The sequence below is a fragment of the Pollicipes pollicipes genome, unplaced genomic scaffold (genome assembly GCF_011947565.3).
Source record: "Pollicipes pollicipes isolate AB1234 unplaced genomic scaffold, Ppol_2.1 Scaffold_2555;HRSCAF=2994_pilon_pilon_pilon, whole genome shotgun sequence".
In the NCBI taxonomy this organism is placed as follows: Eukaryota; Metazoa; Arthropoda; class Thecostraca; order Pollicipedomorpha; family Pollicipedidae; genus Pollicipes; species Pollicipes pollicipes.
The window spans coordinates 38,803,845-38,826,380 of NW_023596136.1; the positions used below are offsets into that span (position 1 = coordinate 38,803,845).

At 47.5% G+C, this 22,536-nt stretch overlaps 2 protein-coding genes across 2 annotated transcripts in view; both read left to right on the plus strand.

The window, feature by feature from the left end:
• Positions 1 to 7,596, plus strand: part of LOC119100981 (uncharacterized) — a 14,525-nt gene extending 6,929 nt beyond the window's left edge. Inside the window, exons 3-6 of the mRNA XM_037224217.1 lie at positions 163 to 258; positions 1,919 to 1,977; positions 6,416 to 6,563; positions 6,824 to 7,596. Coding sequence (XP_037080112.1) covers positions 163 to 258; positions 1,919 to 1,977; positions 6,416 to 6,563; positions 6,824 to 6,972 — 452 coding nt within the window. The 3' untranslated portion in view covers positions 6,973 to 7,596. The remainder of the gene's footprint in view (positions 1 to 162; positions 259 to 1,918; positions 1,978 to 6,415; positions 6,564 to 6,823) is intronic.
• An 11,854-nt stretch (positions 7,597 to 19,450) lies between these two features.
• On the plus strand, positions 19,451 to 22,297 carry LOC119112327 (uncharacterized). Its single transcript, XM_037236455.1, has 4 exons — positions 19,451 to 19,535; positions 20,331 to 20,558; positions 21,267 to 21,308; positions 21,973 to 22,297. The coding sequence occupies exons 2-4, from the start codon at positions 20,543 to 20,545 to the stop codon at positions 22,263 to 22,265; spliced, it is 351 nt and encodes a 116-aa protein (XP_037092350.1). The 5' UTR covers positions 19,451 to 19,535; positions 20,331 to 20,542; the 3' UTR covers positions 22,266 to 22,297.
• The last annotated feature ends 239 nt before the right edge of the window (positions 22,298 to 22,536 follow it).

Sequence of the window (22,536 nt, forward strand, 5' to 3'; positions counted from 1 at the left end):
GAAAGGTGCATGCAGAAAATTCCCTTGCACGGCAGAATCGCTTAAAACAGTGTGTGTGGGGGGGGGGGGAGGGCGGGGGGCGGGGAGGCAAGCTCAACCTTACTGTTAGCGACAATCTGTGTTCATGTGTGTGTGACAATGTGTTCCGTATATGTTCCTCAGATGGCTTGTTCGTGTGGCCGCTGCTAAGGATTACAAAAACCGAGACGAGCACGCACACAAGCGTCACTGTCGTGCCCAATCAATGCCTGCTTCCAGGTCTGTATCGAAACCTCAATGCCGTGTCACCCTCGTCATAGTGGACTACATATTTCATACACACTGCCTGTCAACTTTATATACCACACCAAATCATGGTTTGCATGTCAGTATGCTTAAAATACATTGCGACAGTTTCTGGCTATAACAGTTCTTATCGCTTGAAGCCTGCATAAACTGGCAGAAGCTCAAAAAGCTGCAGTGGTTCCTTTTGTGCACTTCACATCACCCACTTGCATTCAACCGTTTCATGTTAGGCAAAAATTCCAGAAGCGGCGTATTGACATGATAACATGATCCTAATATGTATGTAATTTGCCACTGAGGCTGCTCCAATTGTATCTGAACTTGTGGCCGAGGAAAAATGATCCAGGCTTGTGCTATGCATGACCATCCAAGGTATAACGAAATGCAGTGCGTTGCCACGTTGATGCATGAATGCGTTGTCCAGCGGTAGATAAGGACGTGAAAATAAGCGCCAATAAACAGAGTATGTAAATGAACTTAAAAAATGATGAGCACAGCCAAAACTGTCTTATGTCAGCCATTACCCGTTTGTTTCAAAGTGTAGCAATCATTGCAGGAAATGTTTCATACACAAAATGGTGCTGCTCGCCAATCTTTGCCATACATTTATGCAACCCAAAGCAAGACATGCCAAGCCTATCAGTTTTGCAGCGGTACGAAAGATACTCTGTGAAACTGTGCACGAAAGCCGCTACTCGCATGGCGTGCCAAGGCGGTAGAAGCACTGAGCTATGGGCGCCTTGGGTGGCGGAAATAACTGTTGTCCAGTTTTGCTGTGGGCTGACGCTGGAAACTTGAGTTTCGCCGCCCGAAAAGTGCATGCCACATAATCTGAGATGAGGCCTTCTGAGAATGTCAGAACAGAGAGGACTTCGAATGTTTTAAACCAGCAATTTTCACACAATGGATGTGGGCTCCATCTAAAAAAAAAACGTTGGGTTATTGAGGCGCTTGTCATATTATAAAAGTTTCACCGGTCGGCATGCCAATTGTGTGCCAGATGCAGTTGCGTTTGTCGAGGTTCTTTTTTGATCATTTTGATAGCAATATTAGTGCTTCATAAAATACAAAAAAGAGAAGATTAAATTATCCGCCGCACTACATTTCAACTTGCGTGACATACGTCTAAACAAATCACCTGCTGGCATGAGCAAGTCAGGTTGTGCCCAAAACATGCATTTACGCCGTTTGATTCAGAAATTGATCATAAGATTGGATCCATGAGTCCTGGGTCCCAGATTTTCTAGGATCCAGAACAACTTTGAGTTTTCTGAGTACTCCTTTGTAATAAGGAGACGTTTCCAGGTGTTGCCAAAATGTCTTCCAGAATCCCACCTCATTCACGTAATGCTATCAAATAATCATTTGAAATCCAGGATCTATGTTGTAATTTTCATTTTTTGTTTATTTTCAGCTCGGTAACCAAGTTTATAAATGCGTTTGACTCACATTAGTCGTGTCTGCTGTCGCTCCATACAGCCATTTGGGCGCAATCACATGCCGTCACCACTGTATTATCTACATGGACCTCCAACGTATCAAATGTACACGATGCGCATTTGCGGCTGAGGAGCATTGAGCTATTATAATTGCATATCACGTACCTAGTCACCAACGATTTTTGCTATTTCAGGCACGGTAGATCTGTGTGTAGGAAGACGGAAAAGAAGATCTCACGCCGTAATTCCAAAGGTATGCGCCAAGTTGCGATAGAAACCTCGGTTTGCTTGCCTTATTTTGACTATTGCCCTGATTCGTTGTTTTTCATAACGAAAACGGATGTGCGTGGTATGCAATATACTTTCAATTTATACATTGAGAATGGTGGAGCCCCGCGGAAAGAAAACAGTGGATTGGCCTTAACTCTTGTGATCTCGTTAATGGTATTACATGACATTACATTATGCTGCTGTCAATGGTCGACCCCACTATGCCAGATCAAAGGTGAAGGTTTCCCGAAAATCGGATTCTTGCAGATTTAGATCCCAATCTTTACGGCAGGATGCCAGGTGGTAGTATGAAACTTGCACTGGCGTGCTCCTCGTTTCATTTTGGGCATGCCGATGTATTTTTGTGCATTTGAGCATACGTTGAAGTGAGTGCATTTGAAATGAAATTTGATCATCTTTCTACATTTGATGATCTTGAAGAAAGCCTCAGGTATGATGAAAAACTCGCTTATAACTATTCGTATACTTTTAAGTGCAAAGACTGCTCTAGACAACAGGAGAGATGGCAGTGGCAATGTATCGTTATGCGCTCGTGCTTGGTCCCTTCTTCGTGGTGTCCTTACATATTTATCCGTGAATTTAAGACGTTTTCTGGTATTCTCATGCCCGGCTATGGCTTTTTTATTTATTTTTCGATTACAGGCCCTTTTCCGCGATGAATAGCGAGGACATCCAACCTCTTATATTATGTAGCACAAAACGTGAATCGTGATGAGCTGTGAATCATGAAATGCAAACCGCAAAGTCTGTTTGGAACAGGTGTTGACCCGTTTTCGACCTGTCCACACAAGGCTCACTCATATACTTATATTTGCAACACCCTCATTCCATTTGTTATTCATGTGACCGCCCTCTTAAAGTGGGATACGTTCTTCTTGAAAGTGGTGAATACAAACAAGAGCTTAGTGTCCTGCAGACTTATTGCTGTGAATTTATTCAGGAAGTATCTTTAAGAGATTCAGTAGGTGTCGATCACCCGCATCCGCTTGAAACTTCGTTATGTAGTTTTTTAGACGTACGAACATGTTTCACAGGATATGACATCGTGTGCACCTTTTTTTAGTTTCTTCTTCAAGGCGTCAAATGGTCTGAACGGGCCGAAAGGCCTTAAACTAGATAAAGTGAAAGGGAAAGTCGTGAGCAAACATTTGACCGTCTTATCCTCTTCCTCGCTCGTTTGTCCGGGGCATGCGCCAGCCACGAGTGGGCCAACAGGCCCTAGCTCGCATCGTCATTGAGAAAACAGCTACGACATACCAAGCTATGTCTGCTACCCATAGGCTAGCAGGGGCAGCTGAAAAAGTGCTCTGTTTGACCGTGATCATCTTAATCCCCGAGAACTTGTAACACCAGCTCTCTTCACAGCTGCGGTGATACGGGTTACTCTAAAACTGGACAACATTGATGCAATAGTTAATCAGTCATCATTGGTACCTAATACAGACAAGGTTCTGTTCATCTCCGAGGAGCATGAGCTGTGTCTGATATGGTTGCAGAAATTGGGCAAGGTGACTTTCCCATGTTTAGCTAAACATGCGTATGAACGCAATAGAATGTTCACAAATCCCTCTAACAATACCTTGATTCCATTAAAGCAAATTTGATAAACATATATTATTTTTCAACAACAAGCTGTTTGGCATTTGAGATGAAGAAGACCCTGTCATCGTTGCCGACCATATTATCAACGTGTGTGATGAAAGTGTCTCCAAATTTTCATACGTGAAGACCTCAAAACCAACAGCTCTTGAAGCCTTTGGCTGCACCACGCTGTTATCATTCATTGCTAACAAACAAAATACTTGTTATATGAGCTTGGGGGTTCTGTTTTCAGAGTCAACAGCTATAACCAGTGCCAAAACATATTGACCAAACTACTTAGATGCGCTGCGACAAGATATGCGGGAGCGCTTGAGGGGGGTGTTTCCATATTTGTATGGGGATATGAGCTGAAATATCCATATTGAAGATCATTCCGTGCAGTGTACAGTCTTGTCCTTCTATGATCTAAACCCCTCTTATTTTTTAATTATACGCGGGCGAAGATGTGCAGACCAACCCGTGCAGACTATTTTAAGGTAACCCAGGCATCCATGATGCAAAAATGAAGTCATTCAATTAATGCCATGCCATTGGCCACGCGATGATCAAGGCCAATAAATATACGCTTGTCGAGTCGTATCTGTCTGGCGCTAGTTAGTAAGTATGAATTCCAGATATGCCGGCTGTCAATTGGTTTTCAGCCAACGTTGTGCAAAGTACGATGACGTAATGAACATATGATTTATTGAGCATATTTGCTACATAGAGCAATGGTGTTGTACAGAACGGTTTTTCCACTTAAAAGTAAACCAATAGCTATAAGTGAGCTTGTTTTATTATATCTGATGCTTGCTTCAATATCTTCAAATGTGGAACATTCCCTATAAGTAATATTCCGGGAGTTCCAATTCAAGGTAAGATCAATGACGTCATTGAGGTTGAGATCAGCGAGATGAGCATATGAATGAGGCGTTCAACAAGTTCTCTGCCGGGGAAGGAAAACAGCTAAAAAGGAACCTATGGTCAGCATTTCATCTCCTGCATCCATCACTCGAAATCTAAACAGCATGAGTCGACCACCTCAACGGAAGGGGAACTTTCGAACGTTTTTAACAGGGTGAGAATGTGAGAGCTGTTGCAACCAAATCTACTTCCTAAATTTTCAGATCTTTACATCAAGCTTTACTCAATACCTGATTTACATATTGATTTATTGTACTATTTTTCATGTCCCTAAAGGTTCTGAAAATCGCTGTAATCGAGCCAATACTTACAGAAAATGCAACTGCTTACCACCCAATTAGCATATTGCCATATCTCCCAAAAATCCAATTCAAAATCATAATCCACGCATGCTTTCTCTAATTAATAATGCTATAAGTTACGACGCTCAGGCTGGCATCTAGAAAAACGGAAGCAAATTGGCTTCTGCAAGGTGAATATGATCTAGTATGCATTGACCCTTAAGAAGCTTTCGACACTGTAAATAGTAATGTGCTTTTTATGAGAAATGTGATATCATCTTTAGATCCTATCGAATGCTTCATTCACATTTATCTGCCCGAAAACAATCCACGAAAATGCGGAACACTTCATCAACTTATTGGAACATTGGTTTAAGGGTGCCCAGGGATCCATCTTTGCCCCATTTTTTATATTCTAAATGTATGCATTACCCATTGCTTACCGCCGCCGAGGCGTGTACTATATGCAGACGGCACTGTTTCCATATTTGAAAGCAAGAATATAAATGAGCTTCAGAAGCAAGTAGACTAATCGCTCGTGCTCATCACGGAGTGGTTATGAGACAGTTATCTGCCTTCCTGGTCAGAGACGCGATCAGGCGCTGCTTCTGCATCACCAGGTGTAGAGTACAGCACCAAAGAGCGTTACCACTGCGCATACGTGCGCGCAGGTCAAGTAGGAAAAATGTGTGGACGGTCGTGTATGTGTGTGCATGTGCGTGTACGTGTGAGACCACGAGAGAAAAAAGGGAAGTGACACAAAGATCGAAAGAGAAATGGAGACCGAGGCAGATGCAGAAAGAAAGAGCGAGAGAGATAGAGATAGAAAGAGAGAGAGAGAGAGAGAGAGAGAGAGAGAGAGAGAGAGAGAGAGAGAGAGAGAGAGAGAGAGAGAGAGAGAGAGAGAGAGAGAGAGAGAGAGAGAGAGAGAGAGAGAGAGAGAGAGAGAGAGAGAGAGAGAGAGAGAGAGAGAGAGAGAGAGAGAGAGAGAGAGAGAGAGAGAGAGAGAGAGAGAGAGAGAGAGAGAGAGAGGGAGAGAGAGAGAGAGACCTTTTTGATCACAAGATCATGTACACAAGAGGCACAAAAGTGTGACCCAAGTGAGCTTTCATTCCGGCAAACCCACCAGGGCCTGGCGGCATGCGAGCTTCAAGACCGGGATATTAATCTGCACATGGAACTTTGTGGTATATTACACTGTCGTTTTGTTACACTCTTCTTGGGTTAGTGTATTAGTGGCTCGCCCGCTGTCATCCATGGGAGTGGCTAGTTTCAACTATTTCATATTAACAGATGCTGTAATGACATGAATTGTAGCGTAATCGCTCCTTAATTTAGGTTGATTTTTATGCTGGTTAGTAGGTTCCACATTTTTAACAACGAGTACTGCACCTTCAAGGCGCGAACTACGTAATCGCCCGGTGTGATCAGGTTGAAGTAGTGCGTTTGTGGTGCGCTCGTGGTCTTTTGTGGTGCGCAAGTGCGCTCATTTTGAAGTAGTTTGTGATGGGGTGGCCACACCCGCACTGATACTCTACTCTCTTTTAACCTGAGTGTCCTACCGTTTCAACACTCAAGCCTCAAAGGCTCGTGAAGGGCTTGGGACTTTTGCAGGTGGAACCACTGGACGCAACTCAGCAGCTGGATCCTGTGGCGCTTGAGAGTTCTATGAGGCAACAGGAATTCGTCACAACACTGGATCACCCCATGGGGCTACACGAGGACACCGGCTCGCTAATTGACGACCAGCAAACACTTGCAGGTAAGAATGCCGCAGTGCAAAATAATATACGAGGACACCGGCTCGCTTATTGACGACCAGCAAACACTTGCAGGTAAGAATGCCGCAGTGCAAAATATACACGGGGCGGACAGCTTGTTAAAGACGCAAATGCAGGTGCTCAAGACAACAGTTGCTGATTCACCATGCTATTTGTCCTTGCTTGATTCATACGGGTTGCCACTTGACGCGGGCGCGCCAGCGTCGATGCCCCTCTCACAGCCGCACGTGTCGTGTTTCAGAAGCCGGTGGAAACGACCCTCGTTTTCTTGTCTACACGCGAACGGTTCACAAGACGATATTGAGTACTTCGACAAATGCCAACCTCATCGAAGAATTGAATGTGCTCTGCATCCCAGTAGCCCTCGCGCAGTCGCTTCCGCTCTGCTAAGAGAAGATCACATGACGAAAGTCATTGGCAGCAACGTTGTGGTTGAAAAGCGTCGACAGGCAAGTGTTAAACTGACATGGCGCCTCGGGCTTTGGCACAAGAAAGCATTTCAGAAAGAACGTTCATGGTCTGGGAGGTCAGCATAAATATTCACCGAGCATGCATTGGCATCATTCTTTGTATGCCACGTGTGGAAACATGCTACGATGAGCCGTATTGCTATTTGTGTTGATAGCGTTCCTTCGAGAACATGTAAAACCCCCAATCTTCATAGGCGTGGGTCTCAACAATGCTAGTTGCAACGAGAGCTTTTAATTATTTCTGTAGCTGCCATCCACCGCTGCTGCAATATCATATTGCGTTGAATGCGACTTTGGAAAATACTTTGCACCCATATATATATATATATATATATATATATATATATATATATATATATATCCTGTCGAGTGTTAAGTGAAATTTAACAAAAGCTTGCACAGGAAGTAGCTGCATAGGACTAGCAGACTTGTTTGAATGCGTTCTAACTGTTATTGTTACCGTTTTGGGTGATGGGTGCGCTGCGGTTGTTTGTCCGCCATCGCCCTCTGATGCAGTGAAATAAACGTTGAAGACTGTAACTGACAATGTCTTTTGAACTTAATCTGGACTGAAAACGCATTTGTCGACATTTCATCATAAAAAGGCATTTGCTACGAGCAAAGTTAACAAACCAGTGCTACTATCAGTTCCTATCTTTCATCAGTGAAGTCATCAGTCACTCCTTGTTGAATGGACTTTTGAAATAAAACAAGTATGAAGCTGTAACCAATATGACATACGGCGCCGATTTCAGGAACAGGTTCTTACCTTTGACATGAAATCCTCTCACCATCTTTGACAACAAAGCCTGACATCACCGCTGCAGAGGTGAGTTAGCAAAAACACCACCAGTGCGTTCTCAAATATTTGTCGAGGTTGATAGGTCAGGTCAGTAACTGATTCCTCGATAAACATAAAACAAATGCAATTTCCATGCAAGATATTTAGATATTTCAAACCTAGCCAAAAAAGCCTACATGCAACACACCCGGTTTAGAAAGGCAAAGAAGTATCTAAGTATTCAGGGACCCGGTCATTGGGGCCAGATAAACGTTTGATCATTGGATTCTTTCCTGCGGTGGGTCAGACTGATACTGAAGAAACAAGGGCAAAGCCAAGGTTATCGACATCGCAGGTGGATCCCATCTGTCTCGCTGCGCAAAGCGGTGATACCTTTGGCGCCACTTGCGCCACCATCAACGGCGTAACGTTGACTCGTGTCTAACAAAGGTGAAGAACATGAAGTATGTTTGAGTTGCTTTGATAGGCTTTTAAGCGCTCATGGATAACTCCGTTATGTTGCTGGTGCAACGCTGCCCACGGACTCAGGACAGCAAAAATATATCGCTTTATTACGGTTCACTTTTGCTTCGCTGCGTGAAGAGAAGGCACCGTTGGCGTTCGTATAGCAACATGTCAATTTGCATGACATTGCGTCTTAGTGATGAACATTAAGCTCTTTCACGGCAACTTATTTCACGGCAACTCACACTTCACGGGCTGACTGTACAATCCGCTGCAGGCTTCCACCACTCCACTCCAGTGTGTGCGTCATTGGGGCTTTACGACGAACTCAGGTGCTGGGGCTATATGGCGTCGCCTGCCTCTCACCCTGGCAGGAAGGGCGGGCACCGCGGGGAATCGAACCCCGTACCTCTGGTTTCTCAGACAGTTGTTCCCAGACTTTTTTCCCAGACTTCACAGTTGTCAGCTGTTGTGTACTGAGGTGCTACGTATGAAGTCCGCAGGTCTGCATCGCGCAGGTAAAAAGAGCCCAAAGTTGGTAGCCTTAGGCTGCAGCAGCTCAAGTCTGCAGAAGAGGGTGTTGACAAGTGACCTGTGTATTGGTCATAAGCTGGGACGCCACATGTCTATGTACTGGCGTTTGTGACGAGGTCGTCACCTGATGAATATGGAGGGAGCCGGTGGGCCACGACCACCGCAAGAAGATTGCTTAAGAACTGGCCTTAGTATGGTGAGACAATGCAGCAACCACATGGACAGAGATCACAGTCTGTCGCGGTGCTGAGTTGGCGACACTCCCACATTACAGAGAGTGCTCCACATTTGGTGTCATGGGTTATGGGGATTTGAACTGAAATGTCCGTCTTGAAGAGCAGGCAGTGCAGCTCACAGCTATGCCCTTTTGAAGGAAATGTACCGCAGTTCAAGACATTGAGATAGGCATCAGATATAATGGAAAAAGCTTATTTGCAACTATTGGTAAGCTTTCAACTTAAAAACTGCCCTAAGTAGCACAATTTCAAAGTTTCCGAAAATGCGCCCCATAACATTCGATGGCGTCATGGAATGGTTTTGTGACGACGGCAATACCTGGCAGCATCTGGCAGCCAGACCTCAGAATACCCCGAAACGCACAAAAGCTGACGCCAACAAGCCATTCTCGTCTCGGGTGCTGTGTTGAGTGGCGGATTACTGAATGGCTTGTTTGTGGATTTTTTGGTTTGTTACTGGTCGGAAGAAAAGCTTTGGTGGGCTGTTTGACATACACAGCGTAGCGATCGCCAGCTTTTAAGGCAGATTATTGACACGTGCTCGGGTGGGGTGAAGGTCAAACTGACCTCCCTGAAAGTTTTTCTAGAATGGCTTCCGAACGGCGCGGCGTAGCCGCGCTTAATTTTGCATAGCTGTAGACAACTGAATAGCAGATCGTTTGAATTTTAAAAAAATTAGATGTAGCTCGCAAGGTAACTGACCTCGCAGGTGAAAGTCAGGACATCGCTTTAGCGAAGGCAATTTCTGGGACATCATTCAATCTGATCCAACAACGGAGTGTTTGATGAATCTATACATCTCTGAGATGCTTTCTTAGGCAGCGCAAATATTGAATGGGCAAATTACGTTGGCCTTTGGTGAGGTATTAAGGTCAGACCAAGGTCAAATCCAACCTGATTTATTACTTTAGGGCTTGCTGTATGGGATAGCTTCTGGTGCTCATTTCGCATTTATTGACAGCAGGAAACGCATTATACATCTTCCATTGACTTCTTTGAGGTCAGAACAGGTCATTGACCTGAGATAACCCGGGTCGACATTTTGTTTTATGAACATACTGCCCAGCGTAATCTTTGTCGCTCATTCAAACGCAAAACTCAGAGCAGTCTTGTATGATTTTGGTCACCATGACCTTGAAAACGTCGAACAGGTCACTGACCTCAAATGGGCTTGTGACTTTTTGCTTAGAAATAGTTGCCTAGGCTCTGGGGCAATTTGGAGACCATCATGGAATTTGACCTTGTTTAACCTTATTTGACCTGAAGGTCATGACCTAGGAGGCTCAAGCTTTGACCTAAGTGATTTTACGTACAGATCAACACACCCTGTACATTTGGTGTCTAGCTTTCTTAGTTCCCGAGATTTCAGGGGGTCAAATTGACCCCCAACCCGAGCGAAGCGTGTCTAGCCGGCGACCAGGGCGCGTGTAAATATTAAAGCACGAGACGCTGTGAAGGCTGTTATATAGCGTCATGAGCCTCCTACCGAAACCTGCAAAGGACTGTCGAGGATGCCACTACCGTATTGTCGCCTTACCCTTGCCTGCAGTGCTGTAGTCCTGACATTCATATCATGTGATGTGTACAGTTGCTACTTTCTTTGTTATTTGTAGCTTAAAATGCAGTTGGATGCAAAAATTAATGAATCTCTGACATTGCTATGAACTGATAGGCAAAGTACTGTTATTGCTATGGTAAAGCTGGTAAGGTTGAACTGCCGAAAATGTTTTTCTTGCTTAGTATTAGCTATGCCATTACTAGTTTACCCTTCTATGACCATTGTGGTGCAACAGTATTCTCGCAGGTGATAGTCCTTTGGCGTTGCCAAATCAGTTGTTATCAGTCATTCATAAATTATCAGCTGCTATCTCATAGACTTCACAAAGAGTATCAACCAGTGTGGTACATTGTGTAATAGCACGGGCCAACAGTGTCCTTGTGGCCCAATCCATGTGCTGTACTGTGGCACAGCATAATAAACAATGATACGGTTTTTGTACCGCAATCCCTGATGCTTTTATAATAAATTCCATTATGAAAATATGGGTCAAGCCTGCATTCTTGTATTAACTCTGCATCTAACATATGACTGACCAAAAACGCATGATACAATATACACATCACTTTCAGTAAAGCACACAACCAATAAGTGACATCACTTGCTCAGCCTGTTTTAGGAATCCACAAAACATAGATGATAAAGATGTAAAGACGTCTTCTGCCTCCGCAGCCATGCAACATGCTGTAGCCATCAGGCCGCTTCACTCAATGATATTGTTTGCACAAGTGATAACACATGTATAACAAGAGAATGTGACGTATAGTAAATTGGCACTGCAAACTTGTTGACTTTGCACAATGTTGGAGACATGACAAGTGCATGTAGCTGTTGTTAGATGGGCGAAATTCAGGGAGGTGATGAAGGTGCCGGTGCACACAAGGCTCAAGATAAAAATATTATTAAGTGCTATCTAAGAAACCAACAGCAATACGTTTCCACCTTCCCCAGCACCCAGCATCCCACACAAGTTGCAGTGACTGACAATGATGACTCACAAGCGATGCTTGCCTGCGTACAAAATTTGTTAAGACAGCAGTTTGTGCATCTACATTCGTACAGCACCATACTTTCAGAATTTTTAAGTGAAACACAATTTTGTAAAGCTGTATCATGCAAGCTTCTACCAAGCATGTGCATTAATGAGCTGTACTGGACTGCCCATTCTGCCTAAATGAATTGCTAATAGAATGGCATGCAATGGGTCAATTACATGCTGCAGCACCTCAACACGTCCAAAACGTTGGCAAGATCATACTGAAGCAGCAAAGTGCCTTTGAACACCCCTGCGGCATGGAGGCTAGTGTTCCTTTCAGTGTGCCGACGTCATTATCTTGTCATGCTTAAGTGTCGACCTTAAGGTAGAGGCAGGTATCAATATATCACATTTTGTTGGGAGTCATTAGAGTTAAAGAATACCAGAGCAATGTCCTCTCTCAGAAGCACAAACCTCGCACGCGCACTCCCCATCACAGCAAGATCAGTACAAGCCACTGGCACGCACCACCAGTGATCACACCCATTTCAAGAGCCTGATTCACACTCTAATGTCACATAAGTGTGATCACACACTTGCACAATCCGCGGAACCATCAAATTAAAGGTTTTCTCGCAATTTCCGCACAGGCTTTCAGTTATACCACCACATTTCACCGTGAGCTCCCCTCAAAAGGAAGTTCCATCGGGGGTTCATGGCGATGCAGCTCGAGAGGTTGAGCTTGTAGCACACAATTTTTTGTTTAATACTTAAATTTGTCCTTTGATGTATGTTAGATGTTTAGCACAAATGTATCTAAAAGAACTGTAATATTTCTCTAACTTTATAATGCCTTGCTAAGCCATAAACCTGTGCAAGGTTCTTTGCTGCGGTACACGAGGCGCAAACCGGGCTGTCTGTAAGAAACAAATCAGTGGAGAAAAAAGTGGGAATAAAAGGCAGCTTTGCATTCGGGTCTTCTTTTTTGCAACATTCGGGAGAGTGCCGTTGTTTTTTCGGTGCTGTACTTTGTATGCAGACGGTGGCGTTCTCTTTTTATAGCATTGACCTATGGCCTAGAAATAAGGAAAAATGCCCCGTTTGCGACGAAGTGCCGCACAACCCAAAAGTGCTCACGCTTACGTTCGAGACACGCATCCGGCAGCGAAATCTTACTAACAGCCAATCACCTTTCGTAGAATGTATCATACGTGCGGCATCATGGCTCTTGCGAATGTATCAGCGGCCATGCTGTTGTGGCCATAAGCAGAAAACAACCTGTAATATAACGGCAATTGTGTGACAATTCTTTGACGACATTAGTGCTAAGGTGACTTTGAAGTATTTTCCCAATAAGCATTTTCGCACTTTTGCGGGTGCACAACTCAGGAATCTGAGGGTTTTGGGTCTTAAAAAGGAAGTGACCGTGAATTGCATCAAATGGTCCTCCAGATGGCTATTTCAGTTCAAAGCCCCGTGTCAAGGTGGCACATTCATTGTAAGGCTTAAAACCCTCTGATTTTAAGCTTGACGCCCCAAACTTGTACAGAATATTTCATAGACTTTTCAAGATCACCCAGACATGCACGGCACCATCGAAACGCCACGCGAATAACGCCACCGCATTGACCATGGAACACTCAAAGTCAGAACAAATATTATCATTGAATAATTCGTGCCTGGCGTGCGTCAGCATGATTCATGGCATCAACAGTCGCCAGACTGCGTCCTAACGTTCTACGTTTTTCACATTGTACACCCACATATGTCAGCACCCAAATAGGGTAGAGACGGGAATCCAATTTCAAGGCGTCGATCAATGTACTGTCTGCAAGTCATGTGGCCAAGACAAACTCTGTGATGTGCAGTGGCGCCAGCAATTGTCGGGCAAGCCGGGAATGTCGCATTTTAGGAAAAGGGATCACAAATGCAGCAGCTGTCGTCAAAACTGTACCGGGTTCAAGCCGAAATTCACCTTATCGCACGCATCGATTCATTACTGGTATTTGCCACCTATTTATTCGTCATGTTCTGCATGATCCCGCCCAAACATTTTCTTTGCCTAAAAGGCTGCGATCTCATATTTTTGCGCTGTCAAAATTCCACCGCTTGATCGCTCAGTCGTTGCCGGCGAGCATTTTAAGTACATTAACGAAGCGCGCGCGTGCCGTATGTTTCCGTCGGTAGAATCAGTCAGAGACTGGGTTCCGGTGTCGTTAACATCACAGGGCAGAGGAAGTAGTGTCGTCACAGTTTTAAACCTCATAAAACCCGGGTTGGCAGGATGATCAACCCCTTCACATCGGGAAAAACTCACCCTCTGCACCGTTTTTTTCATAGGTTGGTAGTGCGCTTTACACAAAAATTTCAAGAAATGTCTGGTTGATTTAAATAGTAACGATCATCGGAACCCAGCTTCACTCTACACGGCGCTTGCATTTTATTTTATGTACTCATTTTGTTTCGATTATTAATCCAGCACAGTGACGAGATTCTGTTTTACGACCGAGTTGGAAGTTACTGAAATAATAAAGGCAAAGCTTGGGAGAAAGCACCTGTATCAGCGTAAAGATGGGGGATGTGCCAACATCTGCTAATAAGTACTGGCCGAGATAAGAAATTAATCATACGATGATGTTCCCTTTTAAAGAGTGTCTCACCTTAAAAATTTAGTTCAAGAAAATAATCTGATGAACTCTCAGAACCTGTCATTAATATCAGTAACACTGAGGAGCTGAACTGCATCATTAAAAGGATATTATTCGGAAACTAGCTATATTTTTCGAGTCAAAATTACCGGATCAATATCTCCGAACAGCGCAGGACTTCTTCCTTCTTTCAATATCGCCACATGCCATTCCGTGCATGGAAGCTGCGTATTTCTAAGGCCTTGCACCAGATGCGCGTGTTAAACGATTTAAGGAAATTAATCACCGACGCTCTCCACCTTACAACGGTCCAGTGGACTGTTTCTAACCTGATTGAACTCAGAAGCTTTGTCATGGTTCTCATCTGTGATCTATAGAAATATTAAGGAAGCTGCGAACCTAGATTGTAGATCAAAATTGGCTATTAATTTGCATTAGTATGACCGAGGCATGTTTATCTTGAGGTGTTCAACATTCAGATAGAATCCATTGCTGATACAAATCATGCGATATAGTATTGGACATTCGCGCTCACAAATCTTAGCAACAAAAATCTCGACGCTGGGCGTTGCAGTTTCCATGGTCCGTGCATTGTCGGCTCAGTGGCTAACACTGAGTCGTGAACAAGATGTGGACGAAAATGATGACACATCTGAAAAAAATACCTTAAAACGCTTTAAGACATCAAATCTTACACTTTGCAGGTAATTTTCGAGCATATATTTCAACGGTGCGATTTTTAGATTGATAATAAGAACGAACTAGCTTTTACAACACCGCGAATTGGTGCTGGAATCTGGTGAACTGGAAGAGTAAGGGTAGGATCTCTGTTTCCGCGTTGCTGTAACTGTTAATCTGTCCAGAGGACAACCTCAAAGTTGTAAAAAAGATAGGCTCAGCCTTATCTTTGAACGATACGACTTAGCTTTGAAAGACCCTCGTGGCCATCATTTCACGACGGTCGTTCTCGCACGCATGGCACTCACCACCTAGTGTGACTTGCAGTTGGCAACGCCGTTCGGCTTTATAGCAGCTGCAACCCAGGCCATCGCTGTCCCGGCTCCCGAGAGTACTGGCGCGCATGCTCAAACGTTTTAATGTCATTTGTTTAACACGCTCCCGGGTGGCCGGTTAGATACCCCCCGCTAGGTTGGGGGGTCAATTTGACACCCCTCCCTTAAACCTCAAGAATTCTAAGACATCTAAGGGCACGAAATTCAAAGAGCATATTGGTATTTATGTAAATGTCATTGTGACAAAATTATAGCTTCTTAGGTAATGATCTTGTGGTTTATCAAGGTCAAACGAGGTCAAACTCCGGATTGAGTCTCGAGTGTCCAATACCTTTTTATGCAACCACCATCAGCCTATATACCTATTCCAAGTAAGAGGCTAATGGTGTTCAGTTAAGGTCAGTGACCTTGTTTGACCTTTCAAGGTCAATTTTACCAAATACCTACAAGCACCAAATGCCTACAAATCCTCATAGCTTCACTGTCTTCCGGGATGTTAGGCACCTCTGACCGATACAGGAGTCCCGCATTGTTCCAAGGGCCCTGACCAATGTAAATCATTGGCCCGACCTTGTCGCTGTGTGGGAAATAGGCCCTCAGAGCTCAGACCGACACGGAGCCAACTCGAGAGACCCTTCAGCCCCTCTTTGGGCGACTAAAACGCCGCTCCTGGTCGACTCGAAGCCACGTCCCGCCACAGGACCTATGTTGGGCACTGTGGCCCTTGACCGACACAGGAGCTCCTCATTATCTCAGGGACCCCGAAAATTACAAAGTGCGGGCCCAAGCCTCATGCCCGCCTGGGAAATGGGTCCCAAGGGTTCAGACGGGCATGGAACCGATAGCCTGGTTCCGTGCCGAGGCACAGTGTAATGGAGATAGAGGACCCTAATAAGGGGCCCTAATAGAAGCCCGTTGACCGAAATTTCAGGTCACAGCACCACGAGTGATCACAGGGCCAGGGCTCGATCGGCCCCTTGATCTTTGGTCCCGAGGGGCGTTTCGGGTCCCTCTCACGGCTCGTAGTGACTCTGGCCACATACTGACACAGGACCCCTGTCAGGCACTTTAAGGCCCCTGACGGACCCCATCATAGTTCCAGTGAACCCAACTGAAGCAGATCGCGGGCCAAGCCTCGCTTGTGCCTGGGAAATGGACCCCAGGGCTCATATCGACACGTAGCCGGCTGTTTGGTATTGGTGGTCTCTGGCTGAAATAGATGCCCGCACTCCCCCAGGGGTCCCCAACCGATGCAACAGACCCTCTTACTGATATTTGAGGTCACGGCGTTACGGGCGGGATGACACCATCAGTGTTGCCTATGGTCAGTCTTTCTGGCCATTCAGTCTTTCAATCGGGCTCTTAATCTTTGGTCCCGAGGGGCCCTTCGGCCCCTCTTCGGGTCTCCTTAAACAAAGAATGTGACCGACCAGGGGACACTAGTCGACACAAGACCCCTTGGTTGACACTGTGGGCCCCTGGCCGGCTCAGAGGCCACAATCACTGTTTCAGGGACCCGGACCAATACAAGTCGTGGCCCTCGACCCGACTCATCAAACACTGCCCTTGCTCAGCTCGGGGCCCGTAGTGAACAAAGGACGTTCTGTTCGGCGCTGTAGGCCCGTGACGTACGAAGGCCCCAACCAGTGTAAATCGCTGGCTCCGGCTTTGCAGCTAAATGGGAAGTAAGCCCTCAGGCCCATACCGACACGGAGGTGACTGTGCGGTACCGATGGTGCCTGATGGACATATAGGCCCATATCGACTCAGGGGGCCTCCGATTGCCCCAAGTGGCCCTCTGGCTGTCATTTGAGTGCCCGTCCCCGCGAGCCGGGCCCCTGAATAAGTCTCCGGCCAACCATTTGTACCCCTAGACCCCCAATCGGGCCCTTGATTGTCGGACCCGATGACCCCTCCAGGCTCTTTAGGCCTCCTCGAACACTGCTCCTGGCATACTTGGGACCCCTTGCTAACACAGGGCTCGTTAGGCGCTGTGGGGGCCTGACAGATGCTGGGACCCCAACCAATGTAAATCGCTGGCTCTGGCTTTGTTCCTGCGTGGGAAATAAGCCATCAGGCGCATGCCGCTTCGGAACCTACTGTGCATTACTGGTGGTGTCTGGCCGACATATAGACCCTTGTGGACTCAGGGCGGCCCTGATCAACGCGCAGGGTCTTTCGGCTGGCATTAGAGCGTGCGGTTCTGCGAGCCGGGCCCATGATTACGACCTCCGGCCGGCCTGTGTGTGTGTGTGTGTGTGTGTGTGTGTGTGTGTGTGTGTGTGTGGGTGTGTGTGTGGGTGTGTGTGTGTGTGTGTGTGTGTGTGTGTGTGTGTGTGTGTGTGTGTGTGTGCGTGCGTGCGTGTGTGTGTGTGTGTGCGTGTGTGTGTGTGCGTGCGTGTGTGTTTGTGTGTGCGCGTGCCTGCACAAATCTACTACGACTATTTGCATGTTTTTAACACGTAAATGGCGGCTCTGTCTTTCCATCGCCCACCTGCTCAGCTTCTTCAGTCTGGTGGGCGGCTGGAATTGGAGCCCTGGACTCGGATCCCTCGGACCAGACCTCTGCCCTTACCAGCGTGCGTGAATGTTGTACTACTGATATCGTGTGAGTGAGTTACTTTCCCAGGTGGGCATTAGCGGCCAGTCGTATGGTGCCGTTGGCTACAACCACAATTTTGCCTTCCTTGTTTATTTCTGTTAATGACTAGCGTAGCATCCTAGTGGGCTTTGCAGCCTTGTCCTCTTATTTTTGTTTTTTCTTCCACCTCTTGGCAGGGAGTGTCGCAACTTGCGTTCATTATATTTGGTGTTAACATAAGGTCCGGTGTGTCGCTGGGCCAGTGGGAGGTGGCCCATGGTCGACTGTGAATAGGTGGCGGTTCAAACAAATATAGTATTTCAATGTACCGAGAGGTGGCCGTGGCAGCACTGCAGGTGTGGCCGTTGCAGTGATGGTGCTAATTTCGTCATGTGCCTTTGTTTTGGCCCTTTTTCGTGGTGTCCTTACATATTTATCCGTGATCTTAAGGTGCTTGCATGCATTCACACTCTCGGTTATGGCGCTCCTCTGAACTTATTCGATTACAAGTCTTATTCCCGCAATAGCTAGCAAGGATGTCCCGCTTTTTGCTGCAGGTGACACAAAACGTGATTCGCCATTGAAAGTTTGATCCTGCTATCCTCTTTCTTGCTTTATCCTGCATCCTTGCGGTACCCTGCATACCTGGGGCAAGCTGCATGCGCCAACAACGAGTGGGCCGAGAGACCCCGGGAGGCGACAGCCGTCCGGGCGCCCGGCGCACATCCCGAAGACGAGTCCCTGCGTGGGTTAGGTCTCGGCGGTTTGGGCTCCAGACACAGGTAAACCTGCCACACCGTCATCTATTCTTCTTTATCCCATAGCCCTGAAAAGACCGTTACTGTTCAAAGCGACTCCAATTCAAATAGTCACATGACAAAATCGTGATTAAAACTGGCTCAGCCTGCTGAACGTCGTTTGACAGCTAGTTGACGTCCATTACATCTGAAAGCCATGTTCACAAACGCCAGATATGAACGGCTCGACGTGCATAGTCTCGTTGGCCTTGAATGCCGCATGGTAAATGAAGTGACGTGATTTGAATGACATTCCTTTGGTGTCATGCATACCTGAATGACCTTGAAATAGTCTGCACGATATAGCCTGCACATCTTCGTGGGCGTGCAGCTCAGACACTAGAAGGCTTATGCCTAAAGAATGGCAAGGATGTGAACTGCACAGAATAATCTTCCAGATGGCTATTTCTGTTCAAAACCCCATACGACTGTGGAACACCTCCTTTCATGCGCAGAATCTCGTCGCACTGTCAAGTTTGATTGTTTTTGAGGCCTCATGAATTCTCCGCGGGGGATGCGGCATGAGACAAACCACCTGTCGTCGCCGGGGTAAGAGATGTGTTACACCACCTGCATCTCCCGGTGAAGGCAACAAGCCTGGAGCCGACGGGAAGCGAGAGGGGTAAACTTTGCGGATCGTTCCCTTCGCCACCGCCCACCCGTCAGATCACCGGCGCCGACATGGCGCCTGCCATCTCGCGCGCCGTGCCGGCGGCGGCGGCGGCGGCGGCGGCGGCGCAGGCGCCGGCTGCGGCAGCGCGTCGGTCTCCGATCGATACGGCACCGGTCGGCCGGCGTCACCAGTGCCCCGGCCGTGCCGGCGTCGGCCGACCCCGCCAGCTGACGGACGGGCCAGCCGCCGAGTCGTACCTCCGCCACACGTTCCTCCGTCAGGTGGGTGCGGTGGAAGGCGAGCGGCCCCGGTGACGCGTCGCCGTCGACGGTCGCTCTCTGGCTTTAGTGGGTGGCGGCTCTATGTGGGCTCAGGTCGAGACATTTCGGCCGGGAGCGTTGGTTTGTCGGCGGGTCAAAGAAGCGTTGTAGCGCACTGTTTTCCTCTCACTGGTGTGGCTGATCTATACCAATATCGGCGGCTGACTTCGATGCCACCTTTCCTACAAAATAGATTCATGAGTCGTTGCACTTACACTTTCCGTGAATTTGCTTGTCTTGCGTATTTTACATTTTTACATCACGCTTTATTATTTTCTCTTCTCAGCGGTTAAACATGCAAAAATTCAGATCACCGATTAGCGACTGAGGAATAATATGCCAATGACCGAGGTGTACGTATTTAATATTTTTACTGTAAGGCATGTTTTTACTTACTGAGTCCTTGTGTTGCCATCTCAAGTTCACAGCAGATCAGAGGATCGGTGCGCATAAGCGCAGCGTGCAGTAGCAAACGTTTTGTCTCGAACCCTTGACCTGTCGGTAATCTGGCCAGTAATCAAGCCCCTTACTCGGTCGTATCCAAGTCACAGTCCTGCTTGTATTTACTCAGGATACTAGCCGCTTCTACGGGGGACAAACAAGAGACCAGAAAATATGCCAACTTGCGCTCAGCGTCATGCTGCGGGCCATCCATCCCTTTCAACCAATGCCTGAGGGCACGGATCCCATGGCGTCCTTTGTGACCAACCTTTGTCTGTCAATAGCCACCTAGCATCATCCTTGTTCTGTGGGCAGGTACCGATCGGTCACCTTCGAAGAAGGCGGGGCGCGCGTGGGTGACCGCGAACGACGAAACCCGACTCGCGGCGCTCGCGCGCTTCGGAGCCGATTTAGCGCCAGCGTGCTGCAGCAACCGCAGGCAACCTTCCCGGCCAGCCGCGGCCGCTCTGTGTCCCGGGTCAAGAGGTTGCGCGGAGGAGTGAGCACGACGCCACGCTCCAGACACCATGGCGGGAACCGGCGGTACGTGTCCTAGCTGTCGGATTCGCTGTTTGATGTTATGTCGTTTCGCTGTTCTGCTGTCCTTCTAGTCTGCTTTTCGGCCGAGGCGGGCTGTTGGATTATGCTCAGCTGGATGGGTTCAAGTCCCTCTCTCTCACCGACTTGCGGTTCAGCCCGATATTAGATTTAATTCGACAGAGGACACTGCATCATTGACTTCACGCGCATGCAAAAAAGAAAAAAAGTAACAAAACAACACTGCAACGGAGGGCGAATATGAACTATTACTTCGATCTTATTCCAAAAGATAAAGAGTTGGCCACGTCCGAGGACGAAACTGCATACCGCGGGTGCCGCGAGTTCATCGACTCCGTGCAGAGACCGCGCAGTTTGCTTTGCGAAACGACGCCCTTGACCTGAGCTAGCTCTGCGAAACATCAGTCGAGGGCTCTGTAGAGCGGCACCGTCAGCGAATGACCTCTCTTATGAGGGGTCCGGAGCAGCGGCTCCCATTGCTCAGCTGCAGGTAGTCGTCCTATCACGACCATGGCCTGAAAAAGTACCGACGATATACCTAATACCGTAATCATACAGCACGCCGATTCGTTATGGTGGTATTTCTATGCACTTCCAGGACGCAGATTTATGTTATCATTTCTGTTGTGTTGGCTCATGCATGCATCAGATCCACCGACAGTTAGTTGCGCTGATATTCATTTTATTTTGCAGGACATCGCGTTAATATCGAAGACACTGCCGGCAGCTATTCAGGTAAAGCCTTCATATACTGGCTATCTGGTTAAGTACCAATTTCACCTCAGTTTCAGTGAGAGCTTTGCACTGGAAAAATGCTAGTAGCTCGCGCAAGACAGGCCGCTTTATATGACTCAGTGCGGCCTGGCTATGTCTACTAAGAGGACATCGTGAAGTTCATGTCGAGGACTTTTGAAAGAGACCGTGGAGTTATGCTTTTGACATGGTGTATCATAGGGTCCAGGCAACAAGATATGCAAGGGTGTGCTATACACTATGCGCTCCAAACAGTTCCATAGAAGTTCAAAACAATGAACAAATCATTAACGCCCGTGTCATAGGCTTTCAAAAATCTCTGAGCGGCGAAATTAACATAATCATGGACAACTGTTTCCAACCATGAATATAATCTTCGCATAGATATTTGGAGGGGGCAGGGTCTCCAGTGCACGGGTCAGTTCTGAAGTCTATCAAGAGACACAAGGGCCTCGTGTTGGAGCCATCGATCCAACATACATCCACCCCGCCCTCGCAGCGGTTTTTGAACCCGTCCCACCTCCGTCTCTGACACATCACGCCATAGCCTAAGTTAAAATTCACACACATTCACACCCTTTCCGCCGCCGATCTGGGCGTAGCGTGATCCTAGCTACACTCTACCACGTCCCTGATCTGCCCGCAGGCCTGAGCGAGGCGGAGAAGGTGCGCGTGCGCCGCGAGGTGCTGCAGGAGCCGCAGGTGCAGGAGTCGGTGGAGGACATGCGGGAGCGACTGCGCCTCATGAAGACCATCGTGGATGACACGCGCGAGGTGATGAGCGGCGCCGGGGGCGCCGAGGCGCGCCCCAAGGGCATCGCCATCGACGGCGCCATGATGGGCGCCATCTTCACCGTTATTTTGGCTGTCATCCTCGGCGCGTCGGCGCACGCCTTCCAGAATCTCTACTACGCCGTGCTTAAGCGCTTCGGTCGGTAATGGCGCGACTGGGGCGGTCGGAACGCAGAATAGCGGCGCGGCGGGGGCGATCGCGGCGCGGCGGGGCGATCGCGGCGTAGCGGGGCGATCGTGGCGAAGTCGGAGCGACGTCTGATGCCGGGACGTGTGGCCCAGGGGTGCAGCGAGCCCCGCTGAAACCGGCTGGAATTGGCGGCTAGGAAGGAGGCCAGTCATTCCAGAGACGGGAGACAGCCGGCAGCTCACTGGCGACAAGACGCGATCGTGCCTGGCAGGTCTGATCTGATCTTCG